Source organism: Augochlora pura, chromosome 6 (assembly GCF_028453695.1).
Source record: "Augochlora pura isolate Apur16 chromosome 6, APUR_v2.2.1, whole genome shotgun sequence".
Lineage (NCBI taxonomy): Eukaryota > Metazoa > Arthropoda > Insecta > Hymenoptera > Halictidae > Augochlora > Augochlora pura.
The window spans coordinates 4031052-4050911 of NC_135777.1; the positions used below are offsets into that span (position 1 = coordinate 4031052).

The following is a 19860-nucleotide window of genomic DNA, read 5'->3' on the forward strand; positions in this document are numbered from 1 at the left end:
TATTACTCTGGACATTTTCACGTTTAAAAGAACGTTATTACGTATCGATTATCGAGACTGTTGTTTGTAAAATAAATTGTTACCGTACTTCTCTGGAACGTTTTACTCGAAACACAAGTACTGAATTAATCGAGAATGTCATCCCTTAATGGACAATTATTTAACTACTTCCTATAAAGGGATCAGATGGATCCTACAGAAGGATCATCCCTTAAAGGAAAATGATTTAGCTAACCCATAGAGAAAATCATCCCTTAAAGGAAAATGTTTTAGCTGGTCCACAAAGAAAATCATCCCCTAGAGGAAAATTATTTACGTATGACTCCGGAGATTATTATTAAGAATATAAAGGAAATATATTATTAATTTATGTCATTATTATCATAGATAATGATAAACGATTATTTATATAGATACAAATATAATCTATATAATATATGATTATCTATTTCATATATAATAAATATCTAATATTTAACATATATAATACATATAATCTACCACATACATAACATACAATCAACCTACTTCCATCGACATATGTAACTACACATCGCTGTAGAAAATGATCGTCGCCTTGAGCCCAGTCTCGTCGTCAAAGACATCGTGACGAACGTGACGCCATGAGAATCGAGTGTTTCGAGTTTTCCGTCGACGTCGGATCGACAAGATGTCGCCGCGACTTCGGTTGCTGTCTCCCGGCGAGATGACGCGCGCTATTCGAACCAAGCTCGGCATCCGGTCGCGCTACCTGTCGCTATTCGCACATAGTTAATGAACTTAACGAAGTAACCTCGTTACGCGTTGTTCTAGAACCCGGCGAAGAAGAGAGAGAGAGGAGAGAGAGACGAGAGAGAGAGAGAGAGAGAGAGAGGCGACTGGCAGCCGGCTCGCTGAGGCTCGCATGAATTAATCATTAGGACGTTGTAAACAGAGGAGCCCGGTTCAAACGCAGCTAGTTAGCGATGTGTTTACGGTGCGCGAACGTCTATGCTGTCCGGGCCGGCTCCTCCATTAAGAAAATCCACCGGGCCGGTGCTAATGGCGCGTCAATAATTCCCGACGACCTGAGATCGACTGTTAAGAGTAACACCCTCGGCCTATACCGTCGTCCGTCGAACGATTATCGAGTTACCGATACTTTCTCGCTCGAGGATCGATCGATCGAACCAACTCGGTTACCAAGCTCGACCCACCCAACTTTGCGAACTGTTATCGCCAAGCGAGATTCTGCAAACCAGAGTTACCCATTGTTCGGACAACTTTCCATCGAGATCGTTCCTCGAACGAATAAATAATTGAATCATTTCGGTCGCGATTCATTTTGTTTGACAATACGAGGTACCCGATGTTAAGTTACCCGCGAACCGGTTGGTCTCGTTCCGGAAACTTTTACGATGATTTCCAGTGATAATTCAAATTTATTCATTGTATAAATTATATGTATGTATGAGATGAATGCAAACTGTACGAACTATGACTATATAATTGTCTAACTATGTAGCATATAAACTGTGTAACTACATTGTAACGAACTGTATAACTACACTGTACAATGTACTGTATAACTACATTGTAACGAACTGTATAACTACACTGTACAATGTACTGTATAACTATACTGTACAATGTACTGTGTAACTATACTGTACAATGTACTGTATAACTACACTGTACAACGTACTATATAACTACACTTATAACTGCACTGTATAACTACACTGTACAATCTACTGTATAACTACACTTATAACTGCACTGTATAACTACACTGTACAATCTACTGTATAACTACACTGTACAACTGCACTGTACTGTAGAACAGTAAAACTATACCGGGATAACACAGTGACGTTTCTAAGACGTCTTAAAGACGTCTGGTGAGCGACATCTGGAACGTCTCCAAAATGTCTTAACCCTTTGCACTATGATATCGAGTCAGACTCGTGACAAAGAATTCATGCAAGATCTACTAAATATGAATATTATTAATACTATAAGTATTAAGAAATGGCAATTTTACATCTTAGAATAAAAATATTTCTTCGACGATTTATGTCACAATGCTTATGGTAACATAGTCATAAATATCGCACGGTTTAGGATATTTTTAGAACAATTTGTCAAAAAGATTAAACACAGTACGATCGATAAAACGCGTAACAAAATTGATCTTGAAACGTCCATAAACATTGCAAATCGAACGGCAAAATCGTCCAACAATCGTCGGTGTCCACGAGATATTCGTTACGGTGTTCGAAATGGGTCGCGGAATCGAGATCGATCGATCAAATCCTGGGTGGAAATCGATACCGCCGAAAGTCTAATGAAAGGGGGCCGCGCGTCCAAGTTTCACTTAGGCTAATTACGATTGAGCGCATTCAGGAGCCCGGTGCAATGCACAACAGCCGAGAGCAAGAACTACGACCACGACACGCGCGCACGTACACAGCCATACACATGCATCCCTGCCTTGCACGCGTATGTACATAGAGAGCGACAGGGGCACGCGCGAGAGACGCGTGTGCACACGGTTGGCCTTTTATCAGATAACGATCGACGGGGTTTCTTTTTTTGCGAACGGCCCCCGCTGAAAGCCCTCGGACATTATCGGATGTAACAGGGGCCCTATCGGAGACTTTATTCGTCTGATTAATGATCCGAATCGCGGCTCAATCATTTCAATGGGCCTCGACAAAGAGAATGCTCGAGCGCGAGTCGCGGCGCCGATCCCGGTCTCTCGATCTCGCTCGCTGGCTGGCTGGATCACCCGTTAGCGCGCACCCAGAATGGAAGACAAATGAACGGGTAATTAGATTCAAAATGGCGCGTGCGGTCGTCGTTACGCGGCCAAACTGCCGCGGAGAGGGATATTCTGTTTAGTCATCGCCCACGCCGAAAAATCTGCTGACTCGATCCTAAAGCGGAACAAGGGGACTCTCTCTCTCTCTCTCTCTCTCTCTCTCTCTCGGATTAGCAAGCTCGCGTTTCATTTGTATTTACATTGAACTACGCTTTTCTGAGCTTCTCGGAGATTTTCTTGGTTTCCACGGAAGTGGCGAAAGGTTTTCTTCAATCGCGTGAATGCGGTATGCAATTTTAATTCGGGAATCTTGATCGATCGTCGAAACGCGACGTTCAATGAATATCTAACGAATAAATCTAATGGATGTATTTAGTGGACACATTTAATAGGCAGATTTAGTGGGCATATAAATCTAAGGAATGAATTACTGAACGAATTTAATAAATAAATTTGACTGAGTAAACTTGATTGAATAAATTCGACTGAATCGAATTTATCAAATCTAATGGATAGACTAATAGAACTTCTAATATAAATTCGAGTATAAATGTACTATTTAATATTGAGTATAATTCGAGTATAAATATACTATTTAATATTGAGTATAATTCGAGTGTAAATACTAATATCGTGTATAATTCGAGTGTAAATACTAATATCGTGTATAATTCGAGTGTAAATATACTATTTAATATTGAATATAATTCGAGTATAAATATACTATTTAATATTGAGTATAATTCGAATATAAATGCCAATATCAAATCTAATTCTAGTAGAAATATTCCTAATAAAAATTCATAAACTTCTAAATTCCTAGTAATTTAATCGAGGAACATTTTCCGTCGAATTCCGGGATGCGCGGTCTTATACAATACCGTAAGATTCGTTTCCACGCGAAGCGAAATATTTCGTGAAACCAAAAGAATTCCCGGGATGGGACGCCGTTGTTAGCTCGACGCCATTTTTTTCTGTCGGGCGTAAATAAAACAACGGTACATCAAGAATTCACTCTTGAAACCTGCGTGCAACGGGAGTAGGGAACTCCGCGGATCAAAATGGCCCTGCGGGTTCGACACACAGCGGCTTCCCCTTCCCCGCCTACACCCGGCTAGAACCAAGAGATTGCACAAGTCACAAAAAGCTGGATCCGTTTTTTACGATGAAATTTTCATCCGAATTAATTTTTCAGCGGATCTTCTATTTTCACGGCGGCGGAATAGATTTTTAATAACCCGTTCCCCAGACGCCGGCTGCTCTCCAACGCGATTCAATTAAAATTTCAGAAATCCTCCATATTCCGTTTCTTATGACGCTCTCGGCGCCAAAACCCCATGGATAATTCGCCCCGCACCCCTCCCCCCGTTCGTCGAATTAACGTCGACGAACTTTCACTCGGGACACGAGTTTTGTGCTACGATCGATTCTTTAATTGTTGTTGCAAATCGTTTCAGAGGAGAACGTTACATAATAACGTAATATCATATCAATCGTATATATCAATTAATGTTATATAATACTGTATAATATATAATTGGAGTAACTTTTTCCTTAGCGAAAATGCAATCCACGATTTTGATTACGAGTCAAAATATTGGTGACGGTTTTGAGTTGCGTTCGAAACAACGAACAAGTCACAGAGCGCGAACTTGTCAAATTTGTTTAAGAATTGTAAAGAATATCATTAATATAAAATAATAAATATAAAATTAATATAACAGGAAGCTCACTAATTTATTTGAGAGTACATTTGTTGCTCGGATTGCACACATTGTGTGCCAATACTGTTTATGATTCTGGATTTTTAGTTTTTTTGACTCAGTTATACATAACTGAGATTTCTCAGTAAACATGCTATATATGAGCGTAAAAAAACACTAATAAACATAGTCAATGTTAATAGATTTCTTTATAGTTTAAAGATATTTCAAGAAAACTGGTTCTGCCAATACTTTTTTGACCGACTGTATAACTATTTAAAGCACGACGTAACCCACCCTCAGCTCACGAAACGTGCATCGTTGCGCCGTAAATTGACTCGCGCCGGCAATTTGGAAATATGTAATATTTATCGGACCAACAACAACGGGGCGGTAATTGGCCGGCGACGGGTCGCTCATAGCGTTAATTAAAGACGCGGATGTCAATGAAAAATTCAGCAGTGTAATTCTGGCGATCGTTCGCCGAATAATGAGGCGAGTATCGCCGTCGGAACGCGGTCGCTCGATTTCCGCGGCAACGAAAATGTCAGCAGCAATCAGAAATATCCTGATTGCTCTCTCTCCGTATCATGAAAGAAGCACGCGCCGGTCCTCCGTCGATCCCCCATCGGTCCCTGTTAGCAATAATTACTCGAAAACGCTTCGATACAGATTGATCGAAATCTTCCGGCAGTCGCGCGCGCGCGTGCGATCATCGCCGGCCATTCAAGGAGCGGTTTCCACAGCGCGACTGAAAAGTTTTCCGCGAAACCCTGTCGATTGACGGCAATTCCCTCTGTACACTCGGCGTTATTGAAAATTTGTTCCATTGTACGGGGCATTTCGTCCACCCTCCGTCGCGCTCTTTCAGATTGCGCGGCCGGATTTTGCCGAGCCGTGTATCGTAAATATCCGCGCGCCGATTTCCGAATCGATATCTCGGAAGATTTATCGGTGGACGGAGGGTTTCCCCCTATTCTTTCTCTCTATTTCTATCTTTTTGTTTCTCCCTCTCTCTCTCCCTCTATATCTTTCTCTATTTCTATATCTATTTTCTTTCTATCTCTTTTTATCGCTCTATTTCTTTGTTTGTTTGTTTCAATCTCTATTTCAATCTCTATTTCTCTCTCTATTTCTTTCTCTATTTATCTCTCTATTTCTATCTCTATTTCTATATCTATTTTTTTCTTCATTTTTGCCTTTTTTCAATTTTTATTTCATTCTTTCTTTTTTTGTTTCAATCTCTGTCTTTCTCTCTATTTTTTTTTCTGTTTCAATTTTTATTTCTTTCTTTCGTTGCTTCAATCTCTATTTAAATCTCTATTTCTCTGTCTACTTCTTTCTCTATTTATCTCTTTATTTTTATCTCTATTTCAATCTCTATTTCCAGCTCTAGTTCCGTCTTTATTTCCTGCTCTATTTCTCTCTCTATTTCCAGCTCTAATTCCGTCTCTATTTCCTGCTCTATTTCCTTCTCTATTTCTTTCTCTATTTTTCTCTTTATTTCTATCTCTATTTCCATTTCCATTTCTCTCTCTATTTCTATCTCTATTTCTATATCTATTTCTCTCCGAAATTTTTCTTTCTCTCTCCCTCTCTCTATATATATATATACTTCTCTCTTTCTCACCCTATCTTTCTTTCTATCTATCTATTAGTTTATGCATTCATTTGTTGTATTATGAATTATGAATTTTGAATGAATAAATTATATATTCCATTTATTTATGTATTCATCTATCCAGCTGCATAGATAGATCTATCTATCTCTATCTAGCTATCTGCCTACCTGTATATTTATCTATCTATCCATCTGCCTATCTGTATATCTATGTATCTATCTGTCTATCTATCTATCTATCTCACTTTCAATCAACGCGATCGTTGATCGACTAACTGTCGATTCGCCCAGTTGTACAGAACAGAAAAAAAGGTTGTTCGGACGCGTCATTCAGAGAATTGGTACTGTTCGATGGATATTCATTTTTTAGAAGGTGTGTACGCGGTTTGAAGTCGGGAATATTGAGTGTTGCCGCGAAAGATTTGCATGAGAATGCAACAGATTTGACGAGAATGCGACAGTATTGAGGAAAAATGATGCGACAGTTTCGGGAAGAATGCGCTTGATTTTGAGAAAAATTAACAGGATTTTCACGACGACGCGCAAAAGATTTGTAGAATAATTAACGAGATTTTGGTAAAATTGTCTGAATTCGCGCGAGAATTTACATACGAATGCACTGGCTTGTATTGAAATGCACTATAATACGGTAGAATGGAGGAAACTGCAAAAAACAGCGCACGGATGGATTAAAACGGATTAAAATCGATTAAAGTGGATAACAATGTATAAAAATGCATAAAGAGAGCATCGAAATGCATAAAAGGGTGTGGAAACATACACAGCTGCGGAGAATTATAAATAAATTACTCGAGGAATTATAAATGCAACGTAATTCCATTGTGTTATAAACGAATTCTATTGTTACTCAATCACAATAGTAATTTCTTTATTAGAATGATTCGAGTGCAATAATGATTCGATTACAATAATACTATATTTACGATGTGTAATTGAACTACTGAATTGCAATGACTAAAATTGAATTGGAATGTATAGAACTGAACCGCAGGTGTTAAAATTAAACTGTAATTGTTAAAATTAAACTATAATTACTAAAATTGCATTGCAACGAGTAAAATTGATTTACAACATATAATTTTGAATTGACTCATGTAATCCAATTATAACGAATAATTAAATTAATATCTACAATTGAAGTGCAATGTATTAAAATTGCAAAATCGAATCATATTCAACCCTTTGTACTCGAACGGCGACTCTGAGGCGCCATGAAAATTTATTATATCACGTAGCAAAGTCACTCTAACATTATAATAACATTATTTACCATTATTCAACATTATAATATTGTAATAAACGCACTAAACACATCACATAAAATACAGTAATTTCGAATGGAAACGTTATAAGTCAGAAAGACTATTTTAATCCTTTGCGTTTTATGCCCCTTCAACTCCAAATCTACAATAATTTTTCTACTCACAGCATTTCTATTTTATATAACAAAATTCATTTTCCGCATACGAAATTGAGTCCTGTAACTTGTGTAACAATTACACTGTCGACAATCTTTTAAATCCAAGCTTCGACGATATTAAAAATAATTATTGAACGCGTTAAAAGCAATTCTAACGGCGTCGCGCCGCAGTGTCGTCATTCGAGTGCAAAGGGTTAAAACGGCACAACACGCGTGTCACGGTGTCACCGATAAAAGAGAGCGCCTTCGACAGCGCGCGACTTCGAAGAACTCGGGGACAAGCTGTCTTTACTCGTCGACGACAGTTTTTCATCGGGCAAGCGTTATTTGCGGCGACGCTTATTAACTTTCCCGTTCGAAAACGCCGCGGGCGCCGGCTCGCTTTTCGCCGGCGACGTCCGAAAGTATTTTTCTTAGAGCTTCGCCCCCCCGGGGAAAAGAAGTCCCTAAGGCGATTTCCCCGGCGCGTTCCCGCGGAACAGATACCCAGGCCATAAAGGGAACCTTCTCGCTGCGGAAAATCAAGGAGCGGCGTTCGAACGGCCAACGAAAATATTGGCTCGTTTAAGCGCAATTTTCGTCGGAATTACGGGCCGTCGACGACGTCGTCGTCGCACCCGCGGTTTCAGCGAAAACTCATTTGAATAATCGGCCGAACCCGTAATCCCCGACTCCCCCCCTCTACGTTCGCAAACTTATTTACATTGTCGACGGTGTTGTCAACAGTTTTCTTTCTCTTTTAACGCGCCGGGGAAATCTGTTGCGTTCCTCGGGTCGATCCGATTATACGGCGCGTACAGGGGAGTTTAGGCTTGTTTACGGTCGCTGCTCGACCAACTTCCATGGTTCTCGAGATACTGCGATGCTCGACGAGGCTTGTGAGATTTTTTTTATGAAGATTTTTAATTTATATATTTCGAGTAATTTCGAGTTTTATTCGAGCGATTTATTCGATGTATTTAAGTGGATTAAATTTTATACGATGAATTTATCCGATGCATTAATGGAACGAATTTTTATTCGAGGAATTTATTATGGTTCTTTTAAATTATTATGTTGATCAGATTGAATTTTGTGTGAATTATTTATCGGAGATATTGATTGAATGAACTTTTATTTGGTGCATTAATAGAACGGATTTTTAGTCGACATATTACGAACTATTGTAATCGAATTTATAATCGAATAAAATTCTGTTCGAGCAATTTTGTTTTTAATTGTTATGTTAATCGAATTCAATTTCATGCAAAGAATTCATTCGACACAGTAATCGAATTCGACGTATTAAACAAACTATTATTCGACATATTGACCGAACAAAGTCATATACGATCAATTAGTTCGAAAATGGAACTAAATTTTGTCGGAAGTATTTGTTCGATGATTTTTAATGCGAATAAAATATTCCTGTCGACGTGGCGCGCGTTTAATTAAGAAAACAATGAGCTAGACGTTGTATAATTAATTCGAACGGACTGTCACGCGCAGAAAACGATTGGGACAGTGATTTTAAACGAGGCGTCGAGCAGAGTCGGGATTATGCTAGCCTATATAAAAATAATACTTATTCACGGCGCTCCGTCGGGTATTTATGAATCATATAAACAATTTCGAAATCAGATCCGCGTGACAGCAGTCGATAACAGCCGGCGCAATAAAGTCCTGCACACGTGACACCGACTGTCAAAACGACTCTACATATTCTCGAAGATATGAGATACTCCTCGACGAACGATTGCATAATGCAGAAATTGTTCGAATTTTTGTCAAAGTTGAAAAGAACGATTATCTCATCGATCTTGTTCGAAGTAAATATTTAATACTGTACTAGAAACTTTTCGAGACACGATCATTTTTCATATAAGAGTTACCGAAACGTATAAAAATCTTAATTAATAAAACAAATAATGCTTGGAACTGTATAAATATTGTTACTCGACCATTAGCTTAAATATTGTTATTCGAAGAATAGTTTAACCCGTTGTGCTTGAATAGCGACCCTAAGGCGTCAGTAAAAGTTGCTATCCTTTTTTCAAAATAATTGTAACAGTACCAGACTTGTTTATATTTAGAGATTGTTAAAGTGACAAGCATTGTAGGTGATAATTACCTTAATTTTATATGCAAATCGCAATAAATCGGAGATTAGAAAATATGTTTAAAATATCGTAAAAACAGCTTCGAGTACAAAGGGTCAAATATTGCGATTTGAACAGTAATTTACGTATTGTTATTTAACAGTTCGAGACAGTTTTATCTAATTTAGTATAATGTAATATAGTATAAAGTAACGTAATAAAACATAATATGACGTAACTTAATGCTATATAACGCTATATAATACGATATAGCGCTATATAGTGCTATATAACACGATACAGCTCTATATAATGCTACATAACGCGACATAACACTATATAACGCTATATAATGCTATATAACGCTATATAATGCTATATAACGCTATATGACGCTATAATAGCGCGATATAGCGCTATATAACACGATGTAATACGATATAGCGCTATATAACGCTATATAACACGATGTAACACAATATAGCGCTATATAACGCTATAACGCGTTTTTTGTACTGTAGTATAATATAGCATATATAATGTAATATAATGGTTAGCATAATATATTAACAAACTAAACATTACATGATAATATACACTAATTATTAACAATTTGCCTCGTATATGCAGCGAGTCATCCTCGAAACCGTCAAAAATATCCAAGCCGCCCGAAATGTCCGAATTTTCGGCAGCGTGGCGCACCGTAAAAAAAAAACACGCCGAACACCGTAGGAGAAGTAACGGCCGCGGAATGGACGACAAGATTAAAGGAAGAGACGAAAAGGATGGAAGAGTCGGAGCGGTCGCAGAGTGTAAGCACCGCGTTTCAAACGATTACTCGAAGCGGAAGGTTCGCAAGAAACTGAGCGCCGTTTAAGAACTGCCTGAGGACCAACCGCTACTGACCTTCCCTTTCTCTCTCTCTCTCTCTCTCTCTCTCTCTCTCACTCTTTCTCTCACCGCACAAAGTGACGAGAAAGTTAATTACGGGGCGCGGTCGTACGTCATCGTGTTTACCTGGCGGTTTGCGCGGACAATACGGCGCACCGACCGACAGGTACATATTTCTTAGGAAGGCATGCCCCGTACGCTGCGCGACAACGAACAATGAACGCAGTTTACTTCTTCGGAGCGTAATGGGTCCTATACTGAATTCGTTGGATGGTGACGTCAGCGCTGTGATGGTGGAATGAATGAACGACTTCTTTTTCCGGAAGAAATGGAAACAGGATTGTCGCATTTATGAAACATTAAGGTTGTAATACTTTTTTAATTATTGTGTGCGTCGTTTATAATTAATTTATCGAGATAGAGAATTATTTAAATTATTGTTGCTTTTGTTAATATGGTGGTTTAGCAGTAGTTGAGGAATTAATTCTGTATGGGTATTATTATCCATACTTTTGTGTGCATTATTGTTCACAGAATTTAGACATTTTTGCAACTGTGATGTGATAAATAATATTATAATATTAATCAAAATTATATTATATTATATTGTATCGTATTATATTACGCTACATTATATAGTATAGCATTATATTATGCTATATTATATAGTATCACATTACATTATAACTCACTCTACTATATCATGTTATTGCATATTGTCTATTGCATCGCTATCGCATTATATTAATTATTTATCAATTATTTATTTATTACATCACCTATCATCCCCTGAGGTCAATAGAACACAGAAACGTCGCGATACAAAACAATAGAAACGCGGCGGTATAAAATAACATAAAATTGCGTTGTTCCCGCGCGGCATTTGTTATAAAAAAATAATGTGAGTACATCGAACTCAGTTGAATCAATTTCAATTAAAATCGTTTCGCTCCTGGGGAAACAAAGTGTATGAACTAGGAGAAACATTTATCCGTGTCGAGCACAATTCACGATTTTAATGGACATTTGTTATTTACACACAATGCAAATTGCTTTCGCATATTGTTTTCTGATTTACTCCGGTGAACATAATAGCCCTGCATTATATCCGTCTACATTTATTTGGAGATTTTCTACGTTAACAACAAAGCGATATTGCTGCGCGGATACACATTGCTGTGATTGTTTTCTCTGTTGTTTTCTTTTCTGCTTTCTCAATCGCGCATTGTGTTGCAACGAATTTGTTAAACAACCGTGGATTATTCGATGGGCCCACCGAGTAATTATAATTCCGTGGAGATTGTTTTTTCATAAAATATTTGGTGGAACGAAATGTGTGTAATTGCGTGAGTAATTGGGAATAAAGTAATTCGTATAGTAATAATAATACTAATATTGATAGTATCGAATATTGTAATAATAATAATTACTCTATTTTTTGACGAAATACATGTCTATAATACTCTTTGTTAATTAAGTAATAATCACGTAGCAGCTGCACAAGAATGGTTAAAGTATAACAACTAAAACGAAAGTGAAATATAAAAATCAATATATATATATATATATATATATATATATATATATATATATATATTAATAAAATTAATAATAAAAAATAATACTAACATAAAATATTTTATGAAATATAGATTTCTTGCTATTTGAATAACTATTATACTTGAAAGTTAACCTGGGAAAAATATGCAGAATATTATCGAATTTTTCTCGAATATGAAAAAGATTCTACGATCTCTCTCCCTTTTTCTTCGTTCGATATTATTTAACGGAACACGCCTAATTTTCATCGTGCGAGTATCTAGATGATTTTTCCAGAGCGGAGGGTTCAACTTCAATTTCCCTAGACTCTCGCTGTTTAATTAAGTCCACGGTATCCCTAGGCGTTTTGTAATTTAACATTATAGAGTATCGCGGTAATAAGTTCTCTCGTCAGTTTTGCAAACTGAAATATTTGCCCCCGCGCTTCGCCCTGTCTGCACCCCCCCCCCCCTTTCGCTTTGTGTGTTCGAACCTACCGTTTTAATTAGTTCTTTTCTCGGCGCGGCTTATCGTTCCCGTGATTACCGTGCAACAAATCTCTTTCGGTCCGAGCGACGATTTATCCGAAGCGCAGATTCGAAAACCGTCGATGTTACATATTTTTCGACGCATCGAACACGGTGTTAGTGGGTTAAATAATTTTATTGAATTAAAGTATTTTATCCGGGTGAATCGACGTGGAAAAGTCACGTTTTATTGTATTTATATAAATTATATATTATATATATTATATATAATATATCCATTATATTCGTTAGATTAAATTTATTATATTCATTAGAATATATGCATTATATTCATTAGATTATATTCATTATATTCATTAGATTATGTTGATTACATTCGTTAGTTTACATTCATCATATTCATTATACCATATCATCGTTAATTATACAATTCTCAATTACCCCAAAAATAAAATATCCACTTGCCATTATTTATCCACCGAAAGCACGATAAATCGGTACGCGATAAATACAATAAGAAATTATAAATAATAAAAACGTACGAGTTACAGTGGTCAATCGTTAATCAGGTTACTTTATGTCGAATACTGGCCCAGACAACGGTGTCACATATTTTTAATATAATTTAAAAATAACTGCGCGACGCATTTGTATTTCGCATATGCATCTGCATTCTCGTAATGCACTTTTTACGCATATTTATGTGGCACCTGTATATTCGTTTCTGGCAACGAGGAAAAATACAATGGGAATACATTAATGTTTCGCGTCACGAAATCAACCGAAATTGTTCGATATATAAAATAATAATAATTATATATTTATAAATTATTCAGATCGAATTATTCTCTCTCTCTCTCTCTCTCTCTCTCTCTCTCTCTCTTTGTTATTAATGAATGAAAAATTCTCCCCGGGTATAGTTGATTGCTCTTTCCAAGAGAGATTCCGTTCTATAGATTAGATCGCAGTCGAGCAGGTGTTCGCCACGTTCAAATTTCCCGGCATTTCTATTCGCATAATTAAAGAGTTTCCATTATTATGCAAATGGGGGTGTTTCGCGGGCTGCATTATGCATTGCGTTTTAGTAACATTTGCCGGTCGGCAGGATACCATTGGTTAATTTCGAACGGGGAAATTACTAAAACACCAGACTGGTTGCTTTTGGATTAAGAAGATCGATTTGGTTCTTTGGATCTTTATAAGAACTTTTTCACATAATGAAGCTCCGTTAAAATAGAAATTTTAATGGTAAATAATGGCAAATGGATCATTTCGTTTTATAATAAAGATTTAGAATAATTTAGAAAATAATTGTGTTTAGTTGCTAGTCCTAGTTACAGTTATTATAATTTATCATTTTTATATTATAAGTAGTTATTATAATTTATCATTTTTATATTATAACTAGTTATTATAATTTATCATTTTTATATTATAACTAGTTATTATAATTTATCATTTTTATATTATAACTAGTTATTATAATTTATCATTTTTATATTATAACTAGTTATTATAACATATAATTTCTTAATAAAATTATCTCTTATAAATTACGAGTTCTTATTATAATTAGATATTAGAAATCATAATTACAAATATAGTTACTTACTTAAAATTTTGTAATTCTTTACTACATTTGCTTTTACAGTAATCTGTAATTCCTTATTACAGCGATATATTATAAATTATAATTTCTTATTAGAAATATTTATTCTCAGTTATATCTTCTTATTATAATTACTTATCATAAATAACAATTTCCAAAAATATTTACTCACAATGAATAATTATAGCAGAAAATTGTAATTTATAATAAGTTATCACTATAGGTTACGTCAGTTATGTATTATTAGGTTATTATAATTGGTGATGCGTTTGTATTATAGCGAGCAGTTGTAATAAGAAATCGTTCATTACAGTAAGTAATTGTAATAAAAAAAGTATAAATTATAATGTCCTACAATATCTTACTAAAATTTCTTAATAAGAACGTTTGATCGTTTCTCTTTTCAACAATTCCAATTGAAACGCTCCCAGCGCAAAATAAGATATAGATTAAATCCGAGGGTTATCATTTTAATAGAATCAAGGTCTGGGAGCATCCGCCATGAAAATTTCACGATATCTTAACGAAGTTACGTTTCGGTCGTTCGGTACGCGTAGGCGGCGACTCGAGAGAGAGAGAGAGAGAGAGAGAGAGAGAGAGAGAGAGAGAGAGGGGGAGAGCGAGAGAGAGAGACCCTGGTGTATTTCATCGAGCAATTTAATCGGTGATGAATGCCATTTGAACTTCTCCTACGAGGCCGCGATTGAATTAGGTGGGCCGTGCGCAGTATCAATGCCTAACGGTGCGTTTACGTGATAAATGATAACGTTCTTTAGATGGCCGCCGCGTCGCGTCTCCGAGCCCGCGCCGCACAGCCCCGGCGCGCCCCTGAACCTCCTCCTCCAGACACGGTTTGCCTCCGTGATTTTACGAGGATCTCCAATATCGTGCCTCCTCCCCCCCTCCTCCGGTGTAATATCGTTCCTTATGAGCCGTATTTTATCGGGAAATAATGGAAAGTACGCAGGTAAGTCCCGTGTACTTAATGTCGATATTTGAACGCCTCGACTCCCCGATTGCCGGCAAGATTTAAGGGTCGCGAAACCGTTGCCGCCCTGAAAAATTCGATTCTGTCTCGCCGATACACTTCCTTAAATTCTACAGCACTTGTTAAAAGCTACAACAGAATTTTTATACCGTCCGATTCGACGAACAATTCGATTCTCTTTCGGACAATTAGCTCCGAAGAATTCGTGGTTGTTAATAATTAAAATAATTATTATACACTTTATGGTTGACATTATTGTAGCTGTTGAACAATTTTTTGATGAGAAAGCATTGATTTATATACGTGTACGAAATGTTGATTTTAATTTAATATTATCCTTAATTACGGTTTCGTTTTTAATCAACGAAATGGTAAGGGGGGTAATTAAACATTGAATAGACCGCGAGGAGGTTTGCGCACGAAATATTTTATAAGGCGGCGCGCGTGATTCTGCATGTTACGATGCATCAAAAATGTGGAATAAAGTTTTTTCATAAAGCCCTTCGTTTTCGAGATAATTAACTCCGAAGTTTGCCTCCAGCGCTGTAAGCAGAAATGGACAACCATGGTCAGACAGACGAAAGTTCGAACTCGATTATTTCGGAAGCGGAGCCACTCTAGAAATATATTTATTTTACGTTTCTGTTTTAGTTTCTCGTGCTGATTCGTCTCTTTTTCATACGACGAAGATATTGTTGCTGAATAATGTTGGTATAATTGCTCCGGGTATAGTTTAGTTGTTTCAAAATGAAAAATTATATTATATTGTTCAACTATTTTCTACTATGTTGTTCTAATTAATTTACAATTATTTTTCACTATATTGCATAAATAATTTCTAATATTGTTTTAAAATTAATATCTAATATTGTTTCAAAATTAATTTCTACTATCTTTTAGATTTAATTTCTACTATGTTTTAGAATTATTTTCTGCTACCTTTTACAACTAATTTCAACCACGTCGTACAATTGATTTCAGAATATTTCGCGATTAATTAATTCCACGTTTGAATCGTGGAACGTCTTGGACTAATTATTGAATCGTACATTGTTGATTAGATAATCGAGGTTCTACGCTATTAATTATAAATTCCACAATATTTCTATGGTGGATGAGACGCGAGTGAAATTGTTGAATAGTCAGCGCCGACAAACGGCAGGGTCGTACGTTTCATGAGCAACCATTGCGCTGTGGACTATTGTCACACAATTCAGGATTCTCGGTGGATGCTAAGCCTGATTTGCGTTCGAATGTTCGAAAGTCCCTCTGAAATGCAAATTTCGGGGATCGCAACTAATGCCGGGTCCAAGACGGTTGGTTCTGGTCAACTTGGCCATTGTTAGCCACGCGTTTGGCTTCTTGCGGTGTATGGATTACGTCGCGGACTTCCTTTGTATTCGAGATCATTGATACCGAATATTCCGATGGTGTGTATACATTATTTTAATTTATATATATTTGATATATTATATTCAATTAATTGGTATACATTACTTTCATTGTAATATTATACTGATATGTACAGTATTTACTATAAAACAACGATATATTGTATGTTAGTATATATAATTACATATTAACTCCAATATTGTACTATAAATAATATTATATAATTTTATAATGATATACTGTATATTATTATATACTATTATATATTAACTCCAATATAATACTGTATATGTATACGTAATACTATACAATATTATAATGATATATTGGATATTATTATATATAATTTTATATTAACTGCAATATTATACCATATATATATAATATTATATAATATAATTATTATGTTACCTGTAATAATACCACCATAATTACTTTAATTAATAAACGTGTATATCAAATATAAAATAAGGTAAGATCGTCTCGAAAAACTCTACGGTAATTAGAGCCACGAGAATTTTTTTTCTGAACAATAGAAGACCTCGTTAACGACAATATACCTCGGAAAGTACTTCGACCAGATCTCTTTAACGATTTAAGGTTTCATCAAAGACGCGAGTGTGTAATAAGTGTCTCATTAAATTTAGGAGAGCTTTTTAACGATTCAGGTTTCATTAGGGACAAAACACATTCTACCGAGCTCTTCATCCTTTCCGGAAGACCTCTTTAACGATTTCAGGTTTCGTTAAAACCATGGAACTGTCTAATAAGTACTTTGTTTCTGGAACGTCTGTTTAAACAATCCGTGGTTTTTTTCTTGCAAATAAAACGGTCCGATGTAACAGTCTATCGTCAATAATTCTGATAGACATCAATAATCATTTTTAATTTCACAAGAGGTAAAAGAAGGTAGCAGCAAATCGTTTGTTAATAATTTTGCAAGACTTGATGAACCATTAATAATTTTGTTATTGGTAAACGTAGCTAAGAAATATATTTTCTGTAATAATTTATGTGATACGTGTGGAACTAATAGAATACTTTCACGAATATATTAAATTAATGAATAAAATAAAATAAATTAATGAAGTTAAAAGAACTTTACCCGGACAATATATCGAATAAATTGTTCGAACAATATTTTATTCGAATAAAATATCGAATATATGTAGTACGAGTAAAATATTTTATTTAAACGTGTCGAATAAATTAACCTGTTTTATAGAGACGAAAGAAAAAAGAATATGAAAGAGCAGGCTTATCGACTTAGCAAAACCGTGGGATCGACAGCCTGTATAAATGCGTCTAATTCCGCGTAAAGATCCGGGTCCCATAAATATCCCAAGAGTGCCGTACCGGGTGCCCCATTCGGTGTACCTAATTTATCAAAACGGCGAGGAGCGGGAAGAGTTCGACAGCGTTCGTTCGTCAGGGAGCATGTTAACAACTCCCAGACGCTTTCGTCGAATGGGTCGCCGTTCGGGGATAGAGCTCCTCCCTTCTTATCGCAGCGTTGGCTAGACGACGCGTCCCCGTCGAGCTTAGGGCGAACTTACACGGGATAATGGCCGGGCGCAGACGGCACGGGACTTTCGGATATACTTACAGGTAGGAGTTCGCTTGGTCCCAGCCGACTATTTCCGTTACGACGAAGAGGCCGGAAGTGAGCGGCCGCGGGGACGGCCGGCCCGAGGTCACATCGGTAATCGCGGCGACATGCCTCCAATAGCTGCTGGTGTTCGCCTGCTTGTGCGGCAGAATCGTCAGGAACGAGTTCCCGTCGTCGCTGAACACAGGCGGCTCGAACTGCTCGACCCATCCGTGCTCCTCGAAGTACTCCAGCCTCTGCAACCATGAATATTTCATTCGGCATAACGCCGCCAACTGAATCCTCCCGCCCATACCCAAAAATTCCGAACTCGCTTTCCACGGCTTCAATTTTACCGACGTTTCAAGGTTATGTCTCAAGGTTATTCCGCGTAGGTTATTGAATTTATCTCGACGGTCTTATGGCTGGTGCTATCTCGGATGGCTCGGAGACGTCTTCGAGAGTTTTGGAAAACGTCATTGAGACGATACAGAGACTCTTTGAGATGTTTCGAACACGTCTTTGAGACGTTAAAAAGACGTCTTTAAGCCATTTGAAAAACGTCTTTGAGACGTTTGGAAGACGTCTTTGAAACATTTAGAAGACGTCTTTGAGACGTTTAGAAGATTTCTTTGAGACGTCTGAAAGTCGTCTTTAAGGCGTTTGAAAGGCGTCCTTAAGACGTTTGGAAGTCGTTTTTAAGACGTTTGAAAGTCGTTTTTAAGTAATTTGAAAGAGGTCTTAAAGACGCGTCGAATATTTTATAAACGACCTATGATCGGTTTGGGAACGTCTTGTGTTACAAATACAAACTTCTTTTAAACATCTTAAAACATCCTGAACGTCTTACGAACAACCTAGAAACGGCCTAAAAATATCTTCTGTTATAAATTAAGACATCTTTTAGACGTCTCGTGGACAACTTATGGATGTCTTTACTATCTTTAAGACGTCTTAAAGACGTTTTAAAGATGTCCCAAAAACGTCCTTTTTACGTCTGCAATAAAACGTCTTAAAGACGTCCATTTTAGAGCGTAAAACTTTGAGACTTAAAATAGAAATAAAATGCACATCTTCAAGACGTTCTGTGCTTATTGAGATTGCACACTGGGTCATACGAATTAAATATTATAACAAAAAGTTTAATTAATTTTTGTATCATTTATTCTTCTTTTTCCTAATCGTTCTACTACTTATCATCATTATATTATTAACGACATACTGTATATTATATACTATATTAAATTAAAAACTAGTGCATATTTGACTTTAGCACCGGGCAAAATATTTCATTAAATTAAACGTTAATAGACCGTGGATTTTTATACAAACTGAAATATCTTCACGTTAGCCGTAAACAATATACTATAAGTCATTGAAAAATGCACATGCTATTCATTTTAATAAGTCAGAAATAAATGCCCGAATTTTTTAAGAATTTAAAGAAACGCAGAATTACCTGACACGATATTTAAAATTAGATAAATTTTTCAAATAAAGGATGACAAAAAACTGATGATATTTCTTAATTAAAACCATGCGAATTTGGGACCTTTTCAAACGAACGTACATAAAAATCCGAATACCTGTGCACGTCTCTCGGAAATTATTATTTCAATTCATCCGTGAATTTTTTGATCGCGCGGCAACGTCGAATAAAATTTTTATTATGCAAAATGGACGTCAGGTACCATCCGGAAAAATGTTCTAGGCGACCGT

At 36.5% G+C, this 19860-nt stretch overlaps 1 protein-coding gene across 6 annotated transcripts in view; it reads right to left on the reverse strand.

The window, feature by feature from the left end:
- The window catches only part of LOC144471027 (venom dipeptidyl peptidase 4), a 370685-nt gene that overhangs the window by 92004 nt on the left and 258821 nt on the right, over positions 1-19860 (reverse strand). For all 6 annotated transcript variants that reach the window (XM_078182680.1, XM_078182678.1, XM_078182679.1 and 3 more), the window contains one exon: positions 18160-18398. In XM_078182680.1, the coding sequence (XP_078038806.1) occupies positions 18160-18398 (239 nt within the window). The remainder of the gene's footprint in view (positions 1-18159; positions 18399-19860) is intronic.